Source organism: Drosophila pseudoobscura, chromosome 4 (assembly GCF_009870125.1).
Source record: "Drosophila pseudoobscura strain MV-25-SWS-2005 chromosome 4, UCI_Dpse_MV25, whole genome shotgun sequence".
Taxonomy (NCBI): Eukaryota; Metazoa; Arthropoda; class Insecta; order Diptera; family Drosophilidae; genus Drosophila; species Drosophila pseudoobscura.
Window position 1 is genome coordinate 6,445,852 of NC_046681.1, and position 24,096 is coordinate 6,469,947.

Below are 24,096 nucleotides of genomic sequence, written 5' to 3' on the forward strand. Positions count from 1 at the left end.
TGTCCGGAGGGGCGCCAAAACGGCAGTAAAAAGGAACACATTTACCAAAGAAAAGGAGCAAGAAGGGGAAATAACAGATTTACACTGAGAATAAAAATAGGTATACCCAATAAAGAATCACAAAAACACTTAATTCTTTCTCTTACCTTTGAATTAATTTTTCTACCTGATTTTGGATCATTTTTCTTTGTAATCTAATTTTTTTTGTACTAGTTAGGTGAACGAATTATTTGCCCTCCGTGTCTTGAACGGGTTAACGATTCTATTGTTGTAATTTTCCTGTTTTTTGTTTCCTGTTATTTTCACACATTTCACCCATATACATATGTAAATAAAACACAGCCATATGTATGTAGCTCTAATGCACTAGATATTCACACACTTTTCTAATTTCTTTCTACGATCTGCTTCATAACCGTTTGATTTTCATAATTTTTCCCCGCACCGGGACAGTACATAACTTCGGAACACTTTGTACCATTTGATTTTCCGAATTTTCCCGGCTTTTACCGGCCTGAAAACGCGCAGCTGACTTGGCGCCTGCATTTTATTGATTATGGAGCGTGGGAAATAAGCGCGAGAGCGGTACAGATGCGTGGGCGGCTTTATACTCGTACTCTGTCTAACTGCTCTCATTAACTTGCATGCTTTCCGTCTTCCACTCTCTCTCTCATCAAATGTAAAAGATGAGCGAACATTTCGTGTTCAGAGGCCACTTGTGGGCATGGCGGAGAGCGAAGGTTAATGTTAATGTTAGTGCTAATCGTAATGTTAATCCACCTGCGTTGGCGGCTTCTCGTACTCTCTCTAACAGCTCTCTCATTGACTTGCATGCTTTCCGTATTCCACTGCCTCTCTCCAAATGTAAAATGTGAGCGAACATATCGCGTTCAAAGGCCTGTCATGGTGGAGAGCGAAGTGTAAGGTAATGTTAGTGTTAATGTTAATGCTAATGGTAATGTTAATCCACCTGCGTTGGCGACTATATACTCGTACTCTGTCTAACTGCTCTTTCATTGATTTGCATGCATTCCGTCTTCAACTCTCTCTCTCCAAATATAAACGGTGAGCGAATATTTCCTGTGCAGAGGCCGCTTGTGGGTATAGTGGAGAGTGAAGTGTTAATGTTAATGTTAATGCTTATGTTAATGCTAATGATAATCCACCTGCGTTGGCGGCTTAGTGGGTCTCTTTATATTTTGTCTCGGTAAAACAAGAGGAATTCTGAGAGAGCGCAGCTGCAGCGCTTTCGTGCACGCATTCTCATTCCAAGTGTCACAAATAAAGGTGAGGCGTTCCATAACTTTGATTAGTAGGTGCCTCTCCCGCTCTTTCTTTTCTTCAGTACGTGCAAAAATAACCGACTTTTGGGAAAGTGTTCCCTCCCATGCCTCACCTTACATTTATACACCAAATGTTTGCGCTCTTCTTGGAATCGAGTTTTTGTTGTTTATTGCCAGTGAAATACCTTCTGATTTGTGGAGCATGTGGAAATTCTTTGTATCCTCTATTTACCACCGGTTTCCCAAAGTCCGCTCCTGGTAAATACTAATCCAACGCCCTCTAGTGCTTTCCTATTCTGTCTGTCTCTTTCTCTCTCTGTCTCTGTCACTTTTGGCACGTTTTTTTCTTCTTTTTGGCAACTTAATCCCGTGCTAAGCACACGACAGATAATCAGCGACACGTAGCGGCTTACGTGTGTCCTTGTGTCCCCTTCCATGGCCTGAAAAGTCCTGAAGTGTGCTGAAAAATTAAGAAACGTTTGAAAAATGTTTGCCTTGATTATGCCCTGATTATGCCATTAAATGATTAGGAAAACGAATAGCAGAGAATATTTAAATGCGCAAAGAATGAAAGAAACTTTAATTTTTTATTTGATTTAAAATAATTTTTTGGATAATTCCATTCTCCATAGAAAAGGGAAGCAATTATTTTGTGGCACAATTTTGAAGTCTCAGTAGACCATAAATCTGATTGACTTGGGCTTGTCATTTATTTTTTGGCCCTTGTTGTTGCTTTTTTTTAAGTGAAAACTTTTAATTAAATTAGAGCAAAAGTTGTGCCCAGCAACAGGGCCAACAACAACAACAACAACAACCAGCAGTCAACAAAACTGTCAGCACACAGCACAGCTACGAAATCTCCTGAGGACAAGTCGTGTCCATGTGGCAGAGAGTTTGTTGTTGCCGAACACACAGAGAGATAAAAAGAGAGAGAGAGAGAGAGAAAGAGAGAAATTGAGTGTATCGCTGGTATCCCCCCATGGCTTTATCCGAAAGAAGGCTCATGGTCCATTGCATCCGTCGCCAATTGTTAGACACTTTGATTTTTTGTTTGTCGTTTTTTTGTTGCATCAAACACAATGGTCCAACGGCCATTTCTTATGGCATTCCCTCTCTACTTCACTCTCTCTTTCCTGCTCGTTCTCCTTCTTCTTCCTTGATGCTATCTCTCTCTGTTTCTCTGCTGCTTTCTCTTTCTTCTTTCCATGGCTGCTGTGCATTTTGTTGGTTGAATGTAAAATGGCAAAAAGCATTTGTAAGTCGAATCCCAACCATTGAAGCATCCTCCACACCCCACACCCCACACCCCCCACCTGCCCACTTCCTGGTCGTCGCAGGATATGCAAAGTGTCCTTCCCAGACAGTTGCATAATCTGTAGTGTCGTTTATGCTAAAAAAAAAAAGTCCGACGAAACCAGAAATCGTAAAAGTTTTGGGAGTGGAAAGCCAAGGATAATGTAGAGGAGCTCGTCCCACGATTGTTAAGTGCACAAAAGAGCAATCGATGGTTTTATTGAATAAGTTGATAAAGGATTCACCAATCTTTTAAAGGCACCACAACGAGAGTGTGGTCTATTAAAGATCCACCGTTTCCTAGTACCATCGATGCATTTGACTTTCGGCATAGCGACGATTCAGCGCATTCTTTCGCTGCACCTCGCCGCCCACGCCGTTCAGGAGCTCCCCCTGCTGCCAGTTGCGATAGACGGCCGACGAGTCCAGCTGCAGCTTATCCTGTCCGGTGTCCATGGCCTGGAGTTGCCACCATTTGAGCGCGGGATATGGCGCCTGCACAGGAATTACGGATACCACCTGTGGATACCGACGCGGCCACAGGCCCAGCTTGGACAAACGCTTCTGCTCATCAATGTCCATGTCGTTGTCGTTGTCCATTTTGAGCACCCTGAGCTGTTGCACCGACGAGTCCTTGTGGGGATGGGACTTCGTGGCAAGCGGATGGAAGGGGTCATCGCCATAGAGCTCTCGATAGCAGGGGCTGCGCACCAGGGAAATGACTTGGAACATGGCCACACAGGTGATGGCGTTGTAGCCCACAAAAACTGGCAAGAAAAAATGGGTTTTAGTGGATGGTTTTCGTCCTCAAAGGAGGGTACTTACGTATATAGAAACTACCTATAAGGGTAAGTATAATCAGCAAACCCAAATTGATTTGTTTTTTCAGCATTATCATTAGAATAATGTGCTGAATGGTAAACTGAAGAAAGTACATTAGCTCAAAAAAGGCCAAGGGAAGCACCAGCCATTTTTGTAACTAAGGAAAGGAAGAGATAATTTTCTCTTGAAGAAGGAACTTTTTTAGTTACATATGTACGTGTAATACCTTTAAGGAACCCCAAATACTCAAAATGGCAGCCGCAGTATGTGCATAAAGCAACACCTGCAATGAAACTAGGCAATTTTCAGGAGCTAGAGAAGGAAAATACATGGAGTATATTTAAAAGTGGATGCCCAAAAAAATCTGTAAAATAAATACTTGCAATTTTCTATCCAATTGATTAATTTTCGAATTGACTTTCGATCCTTGTAGTCCGAATCGTGTTCAAATAAATCGATTAAAGGGTCAAAACATTTCACACCCATCAGAAACAGTACAATGCTCAAGGCCATGCAGCGGATCTGAAAGGAAATTAATTATTAAACCAAAGAAAGACCCCGTCTAGAGGACTTACAATCGTTAGAATAGCCACAATGATGACACCCAATCGCACTGAGCAATAGCACATATAGGATTCCATAAATAACATATTGAATCAACTATTATTCTGTAATGTTCGAACATAAATCAAGCGGAAAATTAACCAATTTCCACGACAGCAAAGCAAATACTGCGCCAGTCCTGTCCTTCCCCCAAAAGCCAGAACAAAAGGTGAAGCAATTACCTCAACAAATGACAAAACCATGTTCAAGAGATCCCAATCTGGAATGCCATATGGTAAATGGAGTTTATGGCTTATAAAATACAGCCAGCATTTATCATTCGTTGGCTGGAGCTCATGGCGAATAGAGGCCCCAATATGTCGGAGAAAATAAAGATAGTTTTGAGCCAACATGGTCCTCATGACGACCTATTTCTTTTGCGCTTCAGTGCGTTTGGGTATCCTCGTTATATGCTTTTTTGCCATGGTAAATTTGAGACTTAAAGGAGCTTTAAATATGTAAAATTTCTATATATTTCTGCTCTATTTTTAGTGCAAAAGCATCATCATTATGTATGTGATCTTTGACAATGGCACAGCTTTCATGTTTTCGGTGATTCGTATATTTGAAAATGATGTAAATTATCGAACGAGTTTTATTGTTAAAGAATCCATCAATTGGGTGGAGAAATGTAAGTGGAAATCAAATGAAAATACCTCCTTAAGCTCTTCCCATTTCTTCTGCAGATCCCAGGGAAATAATGATGGTTACCCAACTCTACAGCTTTTGTCATATTCTATCTTGTATTCTTGGAGCCTTTGGTGCTTATAGGGTAATGTTGTTCCATCATTCCTCAACTTATTCATCATTTTTCCTTTCCTTCCCTAGCTCAAGAAATACCATGTTATGCCTTTGTGTATCTTCGAGTTCCTGTACACCGTTCAAATAGTTGGGATATCGGTGATTTCCCTTCGAATTGCACGACATATAGTGCCCTTAGGGACCCTGATATTGCTAACACTGACTCTCACATTCTATGCAAGTATGTCCCATATATATAGGACATATACTTACCATATTCTGATATATATACATTAATTTTTCAGTGCTTGTGGCCTATGACACCTTGGCATTGATTGCCTTTATACAGATTATGGTTCTGGTGAATAGCGAAAAATATCAACGTCTTTATGGCACGGATCCCCTCAATCCCATTCTATATAAAGAGGAAATACCTCAAAAATCCACAGTTGAAAATCCACTGCAGCAGCCACCAATTATAATCTATGTAATGCCCAAAGTTGGTCAAAAATTGTGGCACTTGCAACCACAGAAATGGTGGCAGGATATGGAAGGTTCTTCAATCGATACGAATATAGATTCTTCGGAGATTTTTCAAAGGCAGGAGCTCTTGTCGAATGTTTTGCTGCGAAATGCTGTCAATGGTGAACGATTTTTGTACAAAGATAAAGAACTAGTGACTTCCAGCACTTTTCATCGGCTTGGTAGACATATTTAAAAGGGCTTGTCGTCTGTAATGCCCCAAGGAGAAGGATATGTACTTTGAAATCAATTGATCGATTTTTCGATTTTAGACCGATTTCCGATCGATTATTTTAAGATCTTTTGGTGTTAGGGGCTAAGAAAGATTAGAAAATATTTAGGTGTGGAACAGTTTGTTTCAATTTTTTAAATTTAATGCCGATCAATTGGTTCCATTTCAATTATAAATCGATTCATTTAGTTATCCCTTTCTTATAGACTCCATATCGATCATATATCGATTTTTTTTACTATTGGTACAGGAAAGTCACTTGAAATAAATTTATAGAAAACAGTAGCCTTTGGTGCCCTGTATAAATGTCTCCTTTTAGCCAAAATTCTTTAGATACTGATTAGCTGTTGTTCCACTCATGCCGCAAATGTGGACCATAAGCTGCTGCCAACGTTGCTGAGAGGGTCCAAGAATTCGAATGACATCAGTGACGTGCATCCTCTTCCTGGAAGGACTTCTTCTGTTATCCATGCTGTCCGTTCAGGGCTGCCCATTTTGTATACAATTAATCCAACAATTACTGAAATAAATGTATTAAAAATAGTAGCCTTTTGATAACCTGTATTAATGTGTATTTCTTGTCAAAAAGATCCAAAGAAAAATGTCTCCGTATTTTGCAAAAATCCTTTTGATACTCACTTTAGGCCTCATTGGCTACTTCTTGAAGCTGTTGTTCCAAAGTATTCAAACCGATTTCGAGCAAGGCAGCTCTTCCACGAAGCCCAATCCCGGGAATGTGCGACAGCATGGGGACTACTGGGTGTGGCATAATTATATACTGGCGGGCGAAAATTTGGTTGCCAATGAAAGTGTTACTCTTGCCACTCATGCCACCTATGTGGATCTGCAGCTGTTGCCAACGTTGCTGATCAGGTGAGAGAGTCCTGAGAACATTCCCCCACTCAAAAGTATCTTCTGTTCAGGTGGAAGGCGCCCATTAGCCTCACGATCTACGCCAACGACGACGATCTGGATAAGACCATCAAGGGCTTGGCCTACATCAATACCTGCCTGCACTTGAGTGTCCTGATGCGTCGCTTTGTCAGCATACATTTGGTGTGGCACCAGGATCACATGCCTCTGAATTTTCGGCGTGGCAGCATGGGGGTCACAGCGGAACCTCTTATGTGTAATAAGCCACCGATTTATCTAAATGCGACTCAGGAGCTTACCTATTGGTATCGAAAGAAGCTTCAATATCCCATGAATCTTATGCGGAATGTGGCCCGTCTCAATGTCCTAACGTATTATGTTTTATCAATGGATATTCAACTGCTACCGACATATGATTTTCCTGTAAAGTTTTTGAAATTCATGTTAATTCATGATGTCTGGCGCTATGCAGACATATCACAGCCCTACACCACGTAGGTTTGATTCCCCTTAAAGTCATCCCCTGTCCTTCCTCAAATAGTTTTCCTTTTTAGGGTCTTCTGTTTGCTGACATTCCCTCATGTGTTGGAGGCGCCTTTGGCGCAGAATAAATTTCAATTGATTATGATTTTAAGGGATTTCAATATTATCAGTCCCGTATACGATAATATCGATGTGCAGATGAAATGGTTGAGCACTCAGACTGCCGGAGAAGAGCTCTACATCTTTAGTCGTTCGAAAAAAATGGACGCGTGCGTGGCCTATGTGAGCATCAATGAATTGGAACCCTTATACGATGAGGGCAATAAAATGGAATCCATTTATGAACATGGCGCTAATTTAAAGGTAAAAGTACATTCGCTAAATTTCCCCCTAGTCGAAAGAATACATTTCTTCTATCTCCCTATCCCCTATCTTCCCCAGGGCCAGGTAATGATTGACTTGGATTACACTTTCATTATCCTGGATGGTGCCTTTCTCATACGGCGCACTTTTGACAGCTGGCAGAACTTGAAGCCCAAGGATCATATAAGTGTAAGCCAAACCATATTCTCGAGAATGTGGCATATCTGGCATTTGTTCTACAGCCGAGTGATAAAGTATGTAAAATAGCATTACCTTTAAGCCCTCCTTAAAGCATATCGACCTTTTAATTACAGTTTAGTTCCCAAGGATTTTGCACAGGTCTGGTACACTCGATCGCGTACCTCGCGCTATTTTCTGATATTCAAATTTCGAATGGATTAATGCTTAAATATATTATAGTTGTAAATAACAAAAGATCTTATGTTCTCGATATTTACATATGACAAATTTTAATATAAAACACTTAGCAAGTAAATGGAGAATATCACTTTCTGAAACGAAATTCTGGTGTTTGTGTCACGTGACGCAGGCATTTTTTCTGCCATACAACACTTGGTACTCTGGCTCGACCTTTTTCTTAATGAATCTTGTCATTTCTCTGGCGAATGTCCTGCGAGATGATTTCGAGCTTGCGTTCTTCTTGATGCCAGGGCTATGGACGAGGTAGGCGGGATGTAGGACATGGTATTCGTAGCCCAAGAGGCACATGGCATAGTTCTATAAGAGATAACGAGAGCGGGAGAGATGATAAATATTTTTATGAATATTTTTAAATAGTGTTTGACTATTTATGAATCAATTTTTGGTACTCTATCGACTCGCTTTCGACTATTTATTCGACTATTTATATTAAAATCGAATTCAAGGACTATTTATCGATACTACTTATCAATGAATTATGGATTCCTTAACTATTCGCTTTAGATATTCATCGATAAATGGCCATTGATTATCGAAATGTTATCGAATATTTTTAATTACCCATATTTCATTAATTACCTGTATACGTTTGTTCGATTGTCCCTCCCACGTCACTCGCTCATCGAACATTGGCTCCTGATTGTCGCTCACATAGAAAGGCTCCCAGTACTTAAAATCCTTCTCCCGCAATGATACGCTCCACACCCGGAGCTCATCCGTGACACTGGGCGCCCGATTTAACCAATCCTGCTGTCCGGGTACTGTGTGACAAGAAAAACACATCTTCATGTGGAAAGGTTGAGCCCTACCATCGCGGTAGAGGGCCAACAGTTCCGCCTTGTCATTGGGAATAGGGGCGCCCGACTCGATCTCAAAAACGGGCAAAGGATAGACCCTTCGTGGCTTCTGGGGGTCCAGTGCCAGAATGCTATGATTGGCGGCAACCATGTCGAGAAACTGCTCCACAAATCCCAAACTCGGATACAGTTCGATGTCGCAGGCGAAGATGAAGTACGTTGTGGCCGCCTGTCGTGCTATATTCCTACCGACATTAATCGGATATGTTAGATTTGCTGACATCTTGTACATGGCCTCCCGGGGTATCAAAGTCCATGGCGGCGGCGCTTTGGTACCATTCTTCAGCTCACAAAAGTAGGGCCTCTCCAGCACAGCTGCCTCGTCGTACGGCACATATTCGGGCATATGCAAATTGGAGAAATATACATGAAATGTCACATAGTCATTGATGTATTCGCTGCCCGGTAGACAGTTTTTCACATATTGAATCGAGTCCAGTGTGGTGTTTAGATCATAGCCAGGGGCGTGGATGGCAAAGCTAATGGGGGCGCGCCAACTATGGACGAAAGTAAAGGTTGTTTTTAGATGTAAGTGTTGGGTATTGAAATGGAAATAGAATAACAGTAGTCCGACGGATTTACACTTGATTTTAGTACCATTTAAAACGGTTTTTTCGAGGCACAAATGTCTTTTTTCTTCATTCTGTCTATAATAATAATCCGATTGAAATATTTTTTGAGAAACTACTAGTTTGTATCATAATTTATGATTCTGCATATTGAATATAATGGTAGCTTTAAAATTTTCGGTTTTTCTACTTCTACTATCCGTTACTCTTCCGAGAAAAAACAGCTATAAGAACTATCATATCACTGTCATCGGCATTGAACCTCCCCCAAAACACATCAAATATATGGTATATATTCATATCAGAAAACATTACCATCGTATATTTGGTATATATCTCCATACAGATATCAGAAAATTTCATGGGCTCTACTGATAATGAAATTTTCAAATGCCTCAACACTTACCGTTCGGCCACCATTTCCAGATTATCAAAGAATTTATAATCCCCATTCGTGGTGTAGGTTATAGACTCCGTACATCGCATCAGACGACTCTTGCGGCCAATAATCAGATTCTGCAAGAGCCAGTATTCCCCATGTTGCAGCCTCGCGAATGTCAGATTGCGTGAGCGGCATTTCAATAATTGCTGCAGGATTTGCCCGCGCGGTGTCAGAGGAGGGATGGGAGGATGTTCTATTTGCGGATAATCCTCGTAGTATCGCTCGGTGGTGTACAAAGATTCGTTGGGTTGATTATATATGGAAAAGGACGATCTGCTGCTGCTGCTCCTGCTGGATATCTGTGGCTGTGCCAGACGCTGAGCCTGTTGCAAGTTCCGCCAAACGAGCACCAGGGCCACAGTGAGAAGAAGGAGAATGGACCACACGCGGTGGAATTTGGCCATTGCGCTGCGCTTTCGTTCCGAGTTTGCGGCGGGGCCCTCAGGCGTTCCTTAATTTATGGCGCTTCGAGCTATAAACAAAAATGAGAAAAAGTATACAAATAAACTGACATACTCCGCGTTTGATAAGGCCACAAAGCGCGGCGGGCTCTCATTACCCACACAATACACAACCCTTTGATGGAAAAAGTACTCCCAATACGTGCGGGCCGACGAAATCGAAGCCAAAGGTCGTGCTCGTTCGGTTCCTAATTTATGCCTTTATGTGCCATTATTATGCTATCGATGGTGCTAATTATTATGGATTCGGCTCTGTTCTCGTACCCTTACAAAAGATTAAAAGGGAACATGATATGTGCACGTTTTCATAGATAGAACGACTGTATTTATATTATATTATATTTAGCTTTTTTGATTGGAAATGATGCCAGTCTTGATCAAGCCGGTCGATGGTTGCTCCACAAATACTGGGTACTACAAAAAGTTATAAAAATACTTTAAAAACTATCTTGAACATTGTCTTCAAGAGCGCTCTATGAATCTTCTATGAATAATATTACACAAAATGCTATAAATCTTCTTAAAATACTATAAAAAATAAGTATGGGTGTAATGTAATTATACGATAAACTATTCCCCATTTTGCGGCTTCTTCTAAGATCTTTTCGAAAAACTATCGAAAAATAAATCAAATAATGCCACATAAATTGGACCATTGTAATAAGGGGTGTGATATCTGCAGTATCAATAACATGTCCCCGCCCAAAAGGGTTTGCCGCGATTATACATAAAATATACAAGTGATTTATACCGATTCTATTTACCGAACCATCCCTCTGGATGGAACATAATAGATATCTAAAAACAGACAATACTCTCTGAGGTTGACGCTCCATCAAACATTCCCTTTATGACTTCGAAAACGTCTTCTTTAATATAGATCTCCTGCAGTATGGCTTGGCATCGCACTTAATCTTCTGGAATAGTCGTAAGATCATGGACTTACCAGCATCATGCCAACAGAAAAACATTTATGTATAAAAATTTATAAATTATGAAACTCTAAGTGCTTACATGACACCGACATGAAAATAAGGTAGAATGGACGGATATTTCATTGCATATTTGATTTCCAAGCAGAATATATAAGTATTTCTCCGAGTTGTAGGAAACTTAGTATTTCTCATATACCTTGCAGGCCCCTCAGTCCCAGTCTTCTGATACCTGTTCCTATTTCCTTCCATACCATATCTTTACAATCTCAAGTTCCCGTATGAAATACCAATAAGAAAAAGTCGTAAATGTTAACCAGCCATCTAAGTATTAGCAATAATCGAATGGGTTTGAAGAGTCATTTCCTAACGGAATGACTTGAAGTGACTTCTGTATTGATAAAGCAATCAAAAATCGTAGTTCTACTGCATTCAACATGTGCGTTTGATATTTTTTATGACTACTTCAGAAGCGTATCCATGAAGTCTATGAAGTCTATAATAAGCCACCTGTTGATAGATTTCCACAACCTTTAATTTATTCCATATTTGTTTTTCTTTATGGATCTCTTTTCTGAAAATATTTATCGTACTTTAAGACACAATTCACAATTAAAAATCCATTGTCCGAGGCTTGCCGGGGCCATAAATAAATAAATATCACTAAATGATCTATAAATTGTATTCTTTGCGACAACTTCCACTTTAATCTTATCGCTTTTTCTTAGAAATCATTGAACAAATTAACCCAAGACGTAGGCTCTTCTGTTTCAAACACTCGAAAGCGAAACCGATAAGTGAATTTTAAATATTTGGAATTACCAGAGAGCAATCGTTTGATGACTCAACGTATGAGCGATTCTATGACCGCTGTATATCACTAGATTGTGTTGAAAGACAAGGCCCATATGGTCCACCAACGACCGAAAAACGAGAAACGAGCCTCCACCACCCTTTGATGTGGAGCTATGGAATGAAACTGAAACTCAAATCGAAAGAAACGATACCCAAACGAAGGTGAAAGAACTACCCGATCGAATCTATATGCACCAATAATCAGCGTACACTTGTTCGGCTCTAATCGTACGGTAAGAGAACCATCTAATCGGCGGAAGATGTGGCAGTGTGGCGGATGTGGCAGATATGGCAGTGTGGCATATAATTTTATATGTTTCAATTTACTTTTATCAAGAGTAATCAATAGATAACATTCCAAAATACTTTCACAACATATCGGTTGTCAGGAATTAATAACTGAACACTGCAAATGATTCGCTGTCCTTTTTTTTGGGGTTATTTGTATGGCCTATGGCTACTGCCTTTGGTGATGCATACCTGATGGTCCTATCACTGCAGCTCCCAATAAATATAGACTGATACCTTAGATATGGTATTAACCATCCATTATCAATCCCAAAGAATAGAAAGTGGCTTAGATTGTTCCGCTTCTTCAAAATTGATTATTTTAAAAGCAAATTTATAATTTCTCTTTTGTTTTGTGGGTTTTCCTTAAACATAGTCTTAAAAGGGGACTAAGAATAGTGTACAACTAAGAAAATATCCAATCCTTTGAGCATCTGAAGTCATCAGCATACCTAAGAAAGTTTTCATTGTTTGGTGTGTGCTTTATTAGCTCAAAGAACAGGCCACAGAACACTGCCAAAAAATCATACAGGGGAACATCCTTCAGGAACAATGTAATCTTCGAATTTTATTCTCTATATTTCCACTTTTTCTTAAGCTGTTATCTGCCATTATCATTCCTGAATTCAAAACACCATCATCCCTTCTTCCATCGTCCAACACCCATCGATCTCTGGTATTATTTCCAACCACGGCTCCTGTCCCTTGTCTCTAGAACATTCCCGTTTGTGTGCGTTCCAGCAGATGATTGAGGGCCACCGGCTGCCAATTGCTAAATGAGCTATCGCTCAGCATGCACACATTTCGATCGATGTAGCAAAAGAGTTTGCCCACTCGATAGATCTACAAAAAGCAGAAGATTAGCAAGGAAAATAGTTGAGATTCCAAACGCCTTCAGACTCACCTGCTTTCCCATTTCCCTTCTGCCTGGTATGGGGGCAAAGATAATCCCCAATTCAGCGCATTTCTGAGAGACCAACTCCTTGAACTCCAGCTGCGTGGGCGGTGCCACATCCATCATCATGAGTGGCGGCAGGAGACCCGCAACGGTGGGCGGTGCGGGCGGTGTAGGAGGTGGCGGCGCTGCCGTGGGCTGCAGCAGAGCATCGCTCGCTCTGTGCATCATCTCGAGGGCACGGCGTAGATGCTCCTTGACACTGGGCTCTCGGAGCAATGGCTCATTCAGCATGCTCTTCCATCCCGTATACCAGCGTGAGATTTCCGCATAGTCGGGCGACTGGTTCAGCCACATGACGAGCACCTGCATCCATCGCGGGAAGAAGTGCTTGTCCAGCAGCTTGGCCATGTGCATCGGCGGAATGAGCTCGTGCCACTCCCACACCTGGTTCCATGGCTCTAGGTCCTGATGCAGCGGATTGATGATGAACTCCGAGAGCACTCCCTGCAGCTTGGGTGTGATGTGGTGCTGCAGAAAGTCCACCATTTCCTCCTCCGGAAAGGCCTTGGCCCATGGGGTGAGCATGGCCCTCGCGGAGCGATCTTGCGGCGACCAGGCCTGCAGGGCCACGCCCAATTTGCTGCGAATCTGTGGGTACACAGACTCCTCCAGTTTGCTGCCCAGGATCCCGTGCCACGGAAGAACCCAGCTATGGATGGGCACCGTGTCGGTGAGGGGATCCCAATCGTAGACGCCGGAGGCAAGCCGCGGCAGCACCAGTTGCTCGAGAACCGAATCCAGCACCCACGTGGGCAGAAGCGGTGCCCAGGCATCCAGCAAGGCAGCCATTGGCGGGTGCTCCTTGGGCTGCCAGACGGCGGCACAGGCGCGGAACGAGGGCATCACACCCGCCCAAATGAGCGAGGAATACGGATCAAACACATTGCGGGGCTGTTGGCCAGCGGGCTCCTCGCGTTGCAGCATTCCTCGCCACTTTTTGATCAGCTGCAGCGGCTGCGTGGGCTCCTCCAGAGGCTGCCAGGCCACCAGCTCTCGCTTCACAAGCGGCGCAATGACGCCTGCAGCCAGATCCGCCAGACCGAATTCCTTGAACTCGGCGGCATAGTCCTCCAGAAGCTGCAGGAATAGCTTCTCCGCTGCATGGAGTGTGATTTCGGGATCCTCACTCAGCCGCTCCACACGATCGAGCACCTCTTCGAGCGTACTGATGTGATTCTGCTCCAGTTGGACGATTTCCTCGAGTTTCTTGTACTCGCTCTGGAGGGCCGCTTGCTGGCTCTCTGACTCGCGCTCCGATTTGTCAATGGCAATGATCTGCTGCTCGCACTGGCTCACCAGAAGCTGGAGATTGTGAGTCAGTTCGGGCATGGCGAACACCGTAACAGGGGCGCCACCAGCCTCCGCATCGTAGAGGGTTTCCTCGGGGGTGATTTTCGTTTGCCCAAGGGCATGGTAGCCACTGAGCACACGTTTCTCTGGGCCCGTCATGTCAATAACGGGGACGTTACCCAATTGCTTGCTAAGCTTCTCGGAGAGCAGGTGCGTGGACTTCTTTCCCTTGGCTATCACCTCCTCCACGGATTTGTAGTAGTACCGCTTGCCGGCCTTCTCCTGGGGCTCTGCCACGCCTCCCTTGCGCCACTTGTTCATCTGCTCCTTGAACTCCTTAGCCTCGCGCACATCCTCGTCCACTTTGATGGCCTGCGCTTTGCCTCCGATGCTTGCGGCTGTCTCAGGACCATAAGCTCCAATGGCACCGCGTCCCTTGCGGACGTGCGCTTGAACCGGCTGCGAAATGCCTTGGAGATCCTTGCCCAGACCCTTGCCGGGCTCGTATCCCATCTGCAGAAGGAGTTTTGCACCAATACCCCGAGTGTGCTGCTCCCAGGCGCCCACATTCCGGGTGCCAGCGATGTGCGAGTGATGCTTGAACGAGGGTTTCGCTTGGGTGCTCCTCATTGAAGGTCTCTCCTCCTCCTCGGAGCTATTGGAACTTGGATCGCTCTGCCCAAAGGCTGGACGCCCACTGTCTCTAGAATCATCGCTCTTTTCGGCTTCTTCTGTGTCGCCTGCGTCTTCTTTTCCGGCCTTTTCCTCACCCTTTAGTGGCTTTTTCTTCTTTTTGCCCGCCTGTTGGATGCCACCTGCCACAAAATTCACGGGCATTGTGTAGTCCTTCGCCTGGTGGCCATGACGCTTCTGGCCGCCACCATCACCGGGGCCCTCCTCGTCACTGTCGTCCGCCCAAATGCCTAGAAAGAGGTTTTTTCTTGAGGATTTTTTGAAACCAAAAGAAAGAATATCTTTACCATAAATCTGTTGATGTTTGCTGTGGCGCCCCCGTGGTCTGTTTGTGTTGAACTCATTGTCCAAATCGTAGTCGGTGATCTCAAAGCGCTCGTACTCGTTGTCCGACATTGTTTAGGCGCTTGAATATTCTAATAAATTAATTGCGAAAATATGTAAACAAGAAATTGGGCTCGGGAAATATTAGTGATGCGCAAGGAGAGAATATCATCATGTCTTGAGGGTATCGATAGTTGGAATAAACTAATATTGGTAACTTAGGTTATCGTTATCGACTAGACTTATATTGGCGCAAGATTTAAACTATATCTATTAAAATAATTGGAATTAGACATAAAAAAATCTTAAGGTCGACAATTTAATTTAAGGATCGCCAAAATAATTAGCTTTAATAAACCAATAAATAATTTTAATTTTGTACGTCAGTGCTGTTTTGTAATACCAAAGTTAATTATTCTTCCTGGTAGGAATTAAAATATCACAGTTTAATACATAGCCAATGATGCGTGAAGAAAGAAATTATATTTGACCATCTTCAAAGGTATAAAAGTCGTAAGAATTTATCATTCATCAACCGCCAAAACATGAAGCTGGTACTGTTGGCCTTCGTCGCATTCCTGTCTATTGTCTACGGAAGACAGGTGGATCCGTCACCAGGAAAGTGTGGTCCGTTTAGTCGGCGCGAGTGCACTATTAAATAGCTTATATCTGCTGTTTAGCATATGTTAAAAATATATTTAGCTTGTTTTAGCTTTATATGTAACTAAAAATTTGCTGCATTAATGGTAGCGGAACTAGTTGTGTCCGATGCTGCTTTTCTTTCCATTTCATGTCCATTTTCCATAGATCCAAAAAATTTCCGATGATATTGTGGAAATGTTTAAATATTATTTTAGCAAATCCACCAATGCTAGCTTTCTAATTTAACTATGTACATTTTTTAATCCAATCCCAGAAGTGGGATAGCAAGTGGCTATGGTAATATGTATAAAATGGGATTGACCTACAAAAATAATAATACTATAATCGCACTGAGATATGTTGTTTATTTTCACGTGAGGACGTTCGAACTGCCCGACATTGTTCGGGCTCTTAAATAATTAATTTGACTGCGCAAGGAGAGATTTTATCAGGTCTTAAGGTGTGCCACCAGACTAAATGGTTAAAACGTACACATTTTCTCGCTTTCGCATTGTAGCAAACGTGTAGTTAAAGTCATGTTAAAGTCATCACCATGTCATGAAATGAATTTAGTGGAAATTGTTGTGGACCGTTTTTGCTTAAACCTTATTTTATAAGCAATGCAATATAAATGAAAACTTAAATTTTACCGGTTTTGTAGGAAATTGGTTTAATAATCGTATAATATTATGAGTTCAGATCGTCAGGCCTTAGCTGGGTAGTAATATTCGAGGGAAGATCAAAAACGAGGAATATGTATAATAGCACGAGAATTCGGCAGTATATTTACGTTATATTTTGGTATATTTCTGAGAGTCGAACGGTATATTTAAACGATAAATCCGCGGTCACACTGGTCTATTAATAAATCCGCTGGTCACACTGTTCGCAGAACTAATTTTTGTGGTCGTCGTTTAAAAGTCTCGTCGTGTTTCTGTTCCTCTTGAATTACCAACTAAACTAAAACTTATCCAAAGTAAGTACAACTAGCTTAAGACGCTTTAAAGTACAATGCCAACCAGTAGGAAAACTCCACAAACAGCCGAGTGCAGATCGCCAGTGAAAGTGATTTCATAACCTCGAAAGGAAAAAAATTTGCAAGTACACACGCGCATTAGCCGCAAAGGGTTGTAGTTGTAGTTGTATTTGGATGGCTAGCTCGATGGGTGAAAAAAGTATTTATCAGCTAATGAAAAATGCATCGAAGTATAGCTAGCTGATAAAAACTCATGGGCCAAACTAAATTGACGCCGGCCCACACACTCGCAAACGGACTCAGACGCACGAAGAGTTCATTGGCAGCAGCCGGCAAAGAGTGCTGGGAAACTGTAGTTACGTAACATGTTCGCCACCAATGAATGAGTGCTCTCGTTTAAATTGTTTTGATCAATTTTGTTCGTTATCGCAATGTCACATCGCTCTTCGCTCGTTTTTATCAACATACATATTCTTGCTTTTCCTTATCGTTTTTTCCATTTGCTAGTGTGTGTGGGCAGGCTGTCATGTGAGGTGGAGGGGGCGTGTGATGCGGCAGTTTTAGTCCAGGTTCTGTTCTAAAAGTGACGTCACTAAAAATCAATAGTTTTCCGTGACACCTTTTCGAGCGAAATTCTGTGTGATTGTAAGAAAATTGATTCTTTTCTGGTTATGCAATGAAGAGATGTAAGAGCCCTCTCTCCCCTTACCCCCCCATGTATAAGTTATTCGAAGGTCTAGCCCCTGAATCAAGGTCACATTTGAGATGCTGCTGTCCCGGGACCTCTTTTCTATGTGATTTTTGTTTCCATTGTTACATCACACGGCACCTGAATAGATCAGTTATTTCAGCATTTCCATATCTGTCCCATTTTCGGGAGGGCGCGTCTGCTCTTTCGTTGCTGGTCATTTCCCGTTTGGCTCTTGGCCATAAAAACTCGTCGTCGCTGTGCTTTTCATAATTCACGTTCTCGATTGCTCGCAGGTCCCAGTAGCAGGTCCGGTCCGCTCTCCGAAAGCCGTGCCCAATATTCGCACCATGACTGTGAACTGTTTGCTTGTTTCTTGACGTCACACGGAAATAGAAACGAAGGAGAGACCAAAGCAGAGACTGCAATTGTGCAGTTAGCTTCTGTGTCAATGATCGCTCGGCTGCTGCAGCGCTGCTCTGCCGGCTGACCAGCAATCGGTGCCAAAAAGGCAGGAGCATGGGGTAGAGCAGACCGCATATGGGAGTCTAACTGTAGTTCCAGTTACTACATCTCTCCTCTCGCCATTGGATATCCATTGTGTATTTAACCGTCGCTTTCATGGTACAATTTCTGTTAGCTGGAAGAAACGAATGAAGCTTCTCGATTTCTCATAACTAGACCAGTTTTTGTGTGGTGAAATTTCCACAAATCACTTCGCTTAGCTTTGTTACTGTGTGCGTCACAGCGATCAGACGCGACCCAAGTCTCGCTGGCTCTCTCTTACATTTTTGCGGCACTCTACAGCAGACGTGCGTTGACCTCTCCACTCATACATCAGCACATGCCGCTGAGGCTCTTCTTCGCCAGATCTCTGGCAGCCATGCTATGGTAGAATGCTGCCTTGAAAACGAATCTAAATTGAAATCAAACTTTTTGTTTATTTTCGCTGCACTAAATTGACATTTAGCCAAGTACAACGGGGAAATGTCTTGAAATCTTTTCACTTGTCTGTGCGCTGCCTCTGGGCATTCCGCATTCAGCTTTTCACTTTCCAATCGCAGCCGGCTATACATGTAGAAGGATTTAATTCCACAAAAAGTAATTTTCATCATGTAGCTGATAAGATTAGAATGGCCCGCTCCGTCCCGTTTCCATGAACACGGCAGCTTATCTAGCTTTCCGAGCAATAATTGTGCGGGAAAGTGAAATAATTTGCAATAAATGGCCCAGGCCCTTTTATCGATCATTCACAAGCTAATTCGAGTTCTCTTTGCAACCACTTCAGATGGCTCCTCCATCATACAGCGATTTGGGCAAGCAGGCTCGCGACATCTTCAGCAAAGGCTACAACTTTGGTCTGTGGAAATTGGACCTGAAGACCAAGACGCCCTCGGGCATTGAATTCAACACAGCTGGCCACTCCAACCAGGAGTCGGGCAAGGTCTTCGGCTCCCTGGAGACCAAGTACAAGGTGAAGGACTATGGCCTCACTCTCACGGAGAAGTGGAACACAGACAACACCCTGTTCACCGAGGTGGCTGTCCAGGACCAGCTGCTCGAGGGTCTGAAGCTCTCGCTGGAGGGAAACTTTGCTCCCCAGTCTGGGTATGCGACGCACGTGTTCTAGATGACCCCCAGACCCGGATTATTGACACTTTCTTTCCGAACAGAAACAAGAACGGCAAGTTCAAGGTTGGCTTCGGCCACGAATACGTGAAAGCCGATTCGGACGTCAACATTGATCTGAAGGGTCCCTTGATCAACGCCTCTGCCGTGCTGGGCTACAACGGATGGTTGGCCGGCTACCAGGCCGCATTTGATACGCAACAGACCAAGTTGACCACCAACAACTTTGCCCTTGGCTACACCACCAAGGACTTTGTCTTGCACACATCTGTGTAAGTAAACAGTCGCACCCACTGTCGCACGACTGGTTGTATAATCGACCTACTCTACTTTGCTTCTGCTTCAGGAACGATGGCCAGGAGTTCAGCGGCTCCATCTTCCAACGCACTTCGGACAAGCTGGATGTGGGTGTGCAGCTGTCGTGGGCCAGCGGCAACAGCAACACCAAGTTCGCCATCGGCGCCAAATACCAATTGGGCGACGATGCCAGCGTACGCGCCAAGGTGAACAATGCCAGCCAGGTGGGCTTGGGCTATCAGCAGAAGTTGCGTGATGGCATCACCTTGACCCTGTCCACGTTGGTCGATGGCAAGAACTTCAACGACGGCGGCCACAAGATCGGAGTTGGTCTGGAGCTGGAGGCTTAGGTCGACGATTTTCCCAATCGAGGAATATAGTTATCTAACATCCCCACACTCCCAACAACAACAACAGTAACAGAAAGAAAAGTAAAAGTAAAAGTGCAGAAACAACACCAAGCAAAGCAGAACAACAAATAAGCAAATAAAACTGTAAAAGATATTTTACGAAAACACCACAAAAGATACAAGAATCTTCACATTTAGCAAACGGTTTAGATCAGTTGCCAGAACTCCTCCGCCTCCACCTGCGCCACCGCCACCGCCTCCCGCCTCCATTTCCAACAATCCGTGCTCCACCAGAATCTGCAGAAGAGACACTGCCAACCAACAAAGCGAGCAAGGGTCGGGACGGTCGGACGGTCAGTCGGTCGGTCAACCGTCGCTGGATGTAGTTTTGTTTAGTATGTACCATGAAAACTAGCTTATGTGTTGTTGGCAAAGAACAGAGAAAAATACATTTACCTATTAAACAAAACTAAAGTTAAAACAAACACTGTTGCTCGGAGCTTGACTTATTTGCAGTGGAGAGGGCTGCCACTGCCAGATCCCTGCTCCTATCCCTCAGAGGGGGAACCAGGACACACCCTACACAATTCTTAAACAATCTACATTTTGTTGTGCATTTACCTGAAAAGAAATAAAGCGAAAAGTAAGAAAACTATACGGATTCGAGGTGTGTGAACGTGATGGATGGCAAGGGATAAGTACCCCTGCAACCAGGTCGAATGTACTATAAGAAAGAGGAAGTAGGACCCCTACAGGCAGACCCCTATGTCTGTATATAATCTATTCACCTGACATCCTGTTGTCGTGGGCTCTATCATAGAGAGCCATGAATAGCAGCTCGTAATCATACAATCATCCTAATCTGGCACATCACAAATTTTTCAATAATTAATAGAATAGTTCGGTAAAAATTCGAAAACGCTTTCACTCCGTTAAACCTCATCCATTGCAACTCAGTGCGTCTAAAATGGCACCGCCATCGTATCCTGACTTGGGAAAGCTGGCACGGGATCTGTTCAGGCGCGGCTACCATCCGGGTGTCTGGCAGCTGGACTGCAAGAGCATGAGCAGCCCGGGCATTGAGTTTTTCACCACAGGATTCGCCAGCCAGGATCACAGCAAGGTGGCCGGCTCCCTGCAGAGCAAGTACAAGATCGAGGACTCTGGTCTGACGCTGACGGAACGTTGGAATACTGATAGTTGGTTCTTTGGCGAGATCGTGCAGAAGGATAAGCTGGCCCAGGGCCTGATGTTGGGCCTGGAGGGCAGGTTCCAGCCAAGTTCTGAGTACGTATGGCTTTCGGACATTGGCTATTCCGCTCTCTAATTCATTCCCCCTACAGCTCCAAGGACGGCAAGTTCAAGCTGGGCTATGTCGAGGACCATTTCAACTTCCTCACTGACATGGGCATCAGCTCGAGCCCCATCATGAACTGCTCCCTGGTCTTGGGCCACAAGGAGTTCTTAGGCGGGCTTGGCTGCACGTTTGATTTGGGAGACACATCGCTCAGCAGCTGGAAGGTTGCCCTGGGCTGGTCCAATGATAAGGCCACACTCCATGGCGAGCTGTAAGTTGGATCACTGTTCTGTCCAGCACTCGACAGTTGATACATGAATCTCCGACCTTGCTCTTTGCAGAAAGGATGGCGACTCCTGGTTAGCCTCGCTCTTCTACAAGCTCAATGACCAGATCGATGCCGCTGTAGAGCTGACCAAAACAGGCGGCGGCGGTGGCGGACCGGAGCCTGCAGAGGGTGAAGCAGAGCAGGCCGGCGGCAGCGACGTGACCGTCGGGGTGGGCATGATATATCGTCTTGAGGGCGATGCCCTCATCCGGGCCAAGATCAACAGCAAGGCGGAGCTGGGCCTGGGCTATGAACAGAAGGTGCGTGAGGGCATCACCGCCTCCATCTCGGCGGTCCTGGACGGGCGGAATATCAGCGATGGCAACCACAAGTTTGGCGTGGGCTTGGCCCTGGAGTGCTAGAAGTGGTTGAAGTGGTTGAACTGGGATAAGGGTTATACAGTGGATCGAAATATAATATTTAGCAGTTTGCGAGCATTTTACATTCCGATACATCAAACGGAGTAGTTTTGAACTGAATTTCAGGTTTTCCCGAGAGCATTTCAATTGCCAATCTTAAATTCACAAAATTTTAGTTTAATTAATTTGTTCGTTTTTAGCGTTAGACAAAATGAGTCAAAAAAGGCTCAGTAGCATATTCCGGCGCAGAAGAGAGTCCAAAATAGAAAACGACGAAGAAGACGAGCCAGTACCCGAGGCCAAAACCGAACCGAGCTCTCAGGATAACAGCTCAAAAGCGCAAGATAAGCCAAAAGTGAAGGATGACGTAGAGATACTGACGGTGCCGGTGCCCGACGGCGAGATGCCCACATATTTCCACGTGGGTGGTGCGGCCAAGGAGTGTCTCATCAGGGGCTACAAGTTTGGCGTCTGGCACTTGCGGTGCTCCTCTAAGACGGATAACGGCGTCGTCTTGAGCAGCTTCGGAGAGGGCAATCCCCTCTTGACTTCCGTTTTTGGAGGGCTCGAGGTTTTCAAAGAGTTCGAAAACTCTCACACGTCCCTCACCTGGGTAACCAGCAGCAACGAGTTTAGAGGGGAGCTCGGAGTTCGAGGTTTGGTGGCTGGCGGCATAGCCCACTCCATTCTGAGGTCAGCACTTTCCATGACGGATGAGTGAGTCTGCAATGCAAAATTGGCTGTCCGTGTCGACGCTTTTACATTGATTTTCCTTCAGACACCAGTTAAGTATAGGTTCAAGCTTGCTAAAAGCTGGCTTTATGCGCAGTCCTTTCAATATCGAGATAGTGGTGCCAATTGTGAAGGAGCCCACGCTAATGGGATACGTCCTTGCGGCTCCTGCTGAGAACTGGCTTCTGGGCTACCGCACGGTCTACAGCGTCGCCGAGAAAGCATTCGACAAGCACGCCTTCTGCTTGGGATACAACAACGGGTCCACCGAAATGGGCCTCAAGGCGTAAGTTCTATTTTTGGAAAGGTCTCGACGTAATTTTCTGCTGACTGGTGTTTTTCCTCCCACACTCACAGGGAGAACTTCAAGGATCTGCGGGGCTCTCTCTTTCAGCGCATTGGCGAGAGCTGGGCCGTGGCTCTGAAAATGAACTTTTATGGCGAGGAGCAGCTAAAGAAGTTTGCCATTGGATGTCAGTACCAGCTGGGGGACGGATCGCTGCTGAAGGCCAAGGTTCGAGACGATGGAAACGTGGGAGTGGTCTTTCAGACGAAAATTGGCGAAAACGTTGATGTGACGTATCATGTGGGCTGCGATGGCAAAGACCCGATTAGTGGTGAACATAAGATCGGTGCTTCATGGATTTTCAACTGTTAAGTGTAGAAGTTATAATGTTTAAGATATCAAGAATGCAATAGTAAATTTTACGGCATAAACATGTGTGCATATATATAAATTACAAAAATAATTAGACTGCTTAGAATTAGAACTGCTGTTAGGATGTTATCTTCTACTCGTCCAAATACTAGCTGCAACCATATAATTTTTAATGGTATATTAAAAAACATGGCGTACAATTTTGGCTCTCTCAAACCGTGCTTCCCAGCATAATTTCTTGCAATGGATTGCGTCTATTTATATCGTTCTCAATTATTCACATTTAAACATTTTCGCTTTCGCGCGCACCACTCGTATTCAGTCGATAGTATCGCTCTCCGGCTGCTCTCTTTGAAGCAGCTATTGGCTCTTTTCGAATCAGGTATTGAATCAACCATCATTCCATATTATTAGTATTCTTTTCGTAATCTAACTCAAGTTTTATCCTGTTTAAATAAAATGGGCTTCGTTTTCTCATTCGTATATTTACGAAATATATCTGAGGGTAAGACGGTCACACTGCTGCTCTCTTCTGCAACGAAAATATGAGTCGTTGTTTTGAATGGGAGGAACGAGAGGAAAGAACAGCCAAGGCAAATTGTTGGGTTCGTACGAACCTCACCTCGGCAAAAAGCCAGTTTCGTTTTCAAGGTATATTGGGCAAATAGGGTGGGTTTTACCTGTATGTGTTGCATTTTCTGGGCCGTTTTGCCTGTTGTCCATACCCTCTTTCTCCTGACATTATGTAGCAAGTGTGTAGATACCGTGTAGTTGGCTTGTAATAAACTGGGTATAATTTTAGAAACTGAACGAAA

General features: G+C 43.9%; 8 protein-coding genes and 1 long non-coding RNA gene across 13 annotated transcripts; 5 read left to right on the forward strand and 4 right to left on the reverse strand.

Moving 5' to 3' along the window:
• Positions 1-2,741: 2,741 nt before the first annotated feature.
• On the reverse strand, positions 2,742-4,103 carry LOC4816757 (uncharacterized). Its single transcript, XM_001356040.4, has 5 exons — positions 3,974-4,103; positions 3,782-3,920; positions 3,625-3,710; positions 3,402-3,555; positions 2,742-3,343 (listed from the first exon to the last, which is right to left on the reverse strand). Exons 1-5 carry the CDS (start codon positions 4,046-4,048, stop codon positions 2,877-2,879), a joined length of 921 nt encoding a protein of 306 aa, XP_001356076.4. The 5' UTR covers positions 4,049-4,103; the 3' UTR covers positions 2,742-2,876.
• Positions 4,104-4,184: 81 nt separating this feature from the next.
• Positions 4,185-5,597, forward strand: LOC6902584 (uncharacterized). Its single transcript, XM_015181202.2, has 5 exons — positions 4,185-4,427; positions 4,494-4,632; positions 4,688-4,773; positions 4,830-4,983; positions 5,048-5,597. The coding sequence occupies exons 1-5, from the start codon at positions 4,353-4,355 to the stop codon at positions 5,458-5,460; spliced, it is 867 nt and encodes a 288-aa protein (XP_015036688.2). The 5' UTR covers positions 4,185-4,352; the 3' UTR covers positions 5,461-5,597.
• A 454-nt stretch (positions 5,598-6,051) lies between these two features.
• Positions 6,052-7,664, forward strand: LOC26533252 (beta-1,4-glucuronyltransferase 1-like). Its single transcript, XM_015181201.2, has 5 exons — positions 6,052-6,369; positions 6,420-6,863; positions 6,924-7,215; positions 7,294-7,469; positions 7,530-7,664. The coding sequence occupies exons 1-5, from the start codon at positions 6,098-6,100 to the stop codon at positions 7,615-7,617; spliced, it is 1,272 nt and encodes a 423-aa protein (XP_015036687.2). The 5' UTR covers positions 6,052-6,097; the 3' UTR covers positions 7,618-7,664.
• Positions 7,648-11,891, reverse strand: LOC4816474 (beta-1,4-glucuronyltransferase 1-like). 5 transcript variants are annotated; one of them, XM_033380711.1, is made up of 5 exons: positions 11,740-11,883; positions 10,084-10,399; positions 9,489-9,996; positions 8,236-9,010; positions 7,648-7,953 (listed from the first exon to the last, which is right to left on the reverse strand). In XM_033380711.1, the coding sequence occupies exons 3-5, from the start codon at positions 9,926-9,928 to the stop codon at positions 7,753-7,755; spliced, it is 1,416 nt and encodes a 471-aa protein (XP_033236602.1). In that variant the 5' UTR covers positions 9,929-9,996; positions 10,084-10,399; positions 11,740-11,883; the 3' UTR covers positions 7,648-7,752. The 5 variants fall into 5 exon arrangements, with proteins under 5 accessions (XP_033236602.1, XP_015036686.1, XP_015036685.1 ...); XM_015181200.2 differs by lacking the exon at positions 11,740-11,883 and adding an exon at positions 10,932-11,012 and having other exon boundaries at positions 10,088-10,399; XM_015181199.2 differs by lacking the exon at positions 11,740-11,883 and adding an exon at positions 10,932-11,012.
• A 636-nt stretch (positions 11,892-12,527) lies between these two features.
• sip1 (septin interacting protein 1) lies at positions 12,528-15,430 on the reverse strand. Its single transcript, XM_001356038.4, has 3 exons — positions 15,289-15,430; positions 12,965-15,231; positions 12,528-12,903 (listed from the first exon to the last, which is right to left on the reverse strand). Exons 1-3 carry the CDS (start codon positions 15,395-15,397, stop codon positions 12,772-12,774), a joined length of 2,508 nt encoding a protein of 835 aa, XP_001356074.2. The 5' UTR covers positions 15,398-15,430; the 3' UTR covers positions 12,528-12,771.
• A 1,383-nt stretch (positions 15,431-16,813) lies between these two features.
• Positions 16,814-20,392, forward strand: porin. Its single transcript, XM_001356036.4, has 4 exons — positions 16,814-16,943; positions 18,920-19,239; positions 19,305-19,532; positions 19,607-20,392. The coding sequence occupies exons 2-4, from the start codon at positions 18,920-18,922 to the stop codon at positions 19,905-19,907; spliced, it is 849 nt and encodes a 282-aa protein (XP_001356072.1). The 5' UTR covers positions 16,814-16,943; the 3' UTR covers positions 19,908-20,392.
• Positions 20,393-20,743: 351 nt separating this feature from the next.
• Porin2 lies at positions 20,744-21,982 on the forward strand. The gene is made up of 3 exons (XM_001356037.4): positions 20,744-21,194; positions 21,251-21,475; positions 21,546-21,982. The coding sequence occupies exons 1-3, from the start codon at positions 20,875-20,877 to the stop codon at positions 21,892-21,894; spliced, it is 894 nt and encodes a 297-aa protein (XP_001356073.2). The 5' UTR covers positions 20,744-20,874; the 3' UTR covers positions 21,895-21,982.
• Positions 21,983-21,991: 9 nt separating this feature from the next.
• Positions 21,992-23,360, forward strand: LOC4816483 (voltage-dependent anion-selective channel-like). Its single transcript, XM_001356035.4, has 3 exons — positions 21,992-22,608; positions 22,670-22,909; positions 22,981-23,360. Exons 1-3 carry the CDS (start codon positions 22,103-22,105, stop codon positions 23,279-23,281), a joined length of 1,047 nt encoding a protein of 348 aa, XP_001356071.3. The 5' UTR covers positions 21,992-22,102; the 3' UTR covers positions 23,282-23,360.
• Positions 23,327-24,053, reverse strand: LOC117184183 (uncharacterized). The gene is made up of 2 exons (XR_004469425.1): positions 23,962-24,053; positions 23,327-23,813 (listed from the first exon to the last, which is right to left on the reverse strand). It is a non-coding gene; the product is annotated as an uncharacterized lncRNA (long non-coding RNA).
• Between the last annotated feature and the right edge of the window lie 43 nt (positions 24,054-24,096).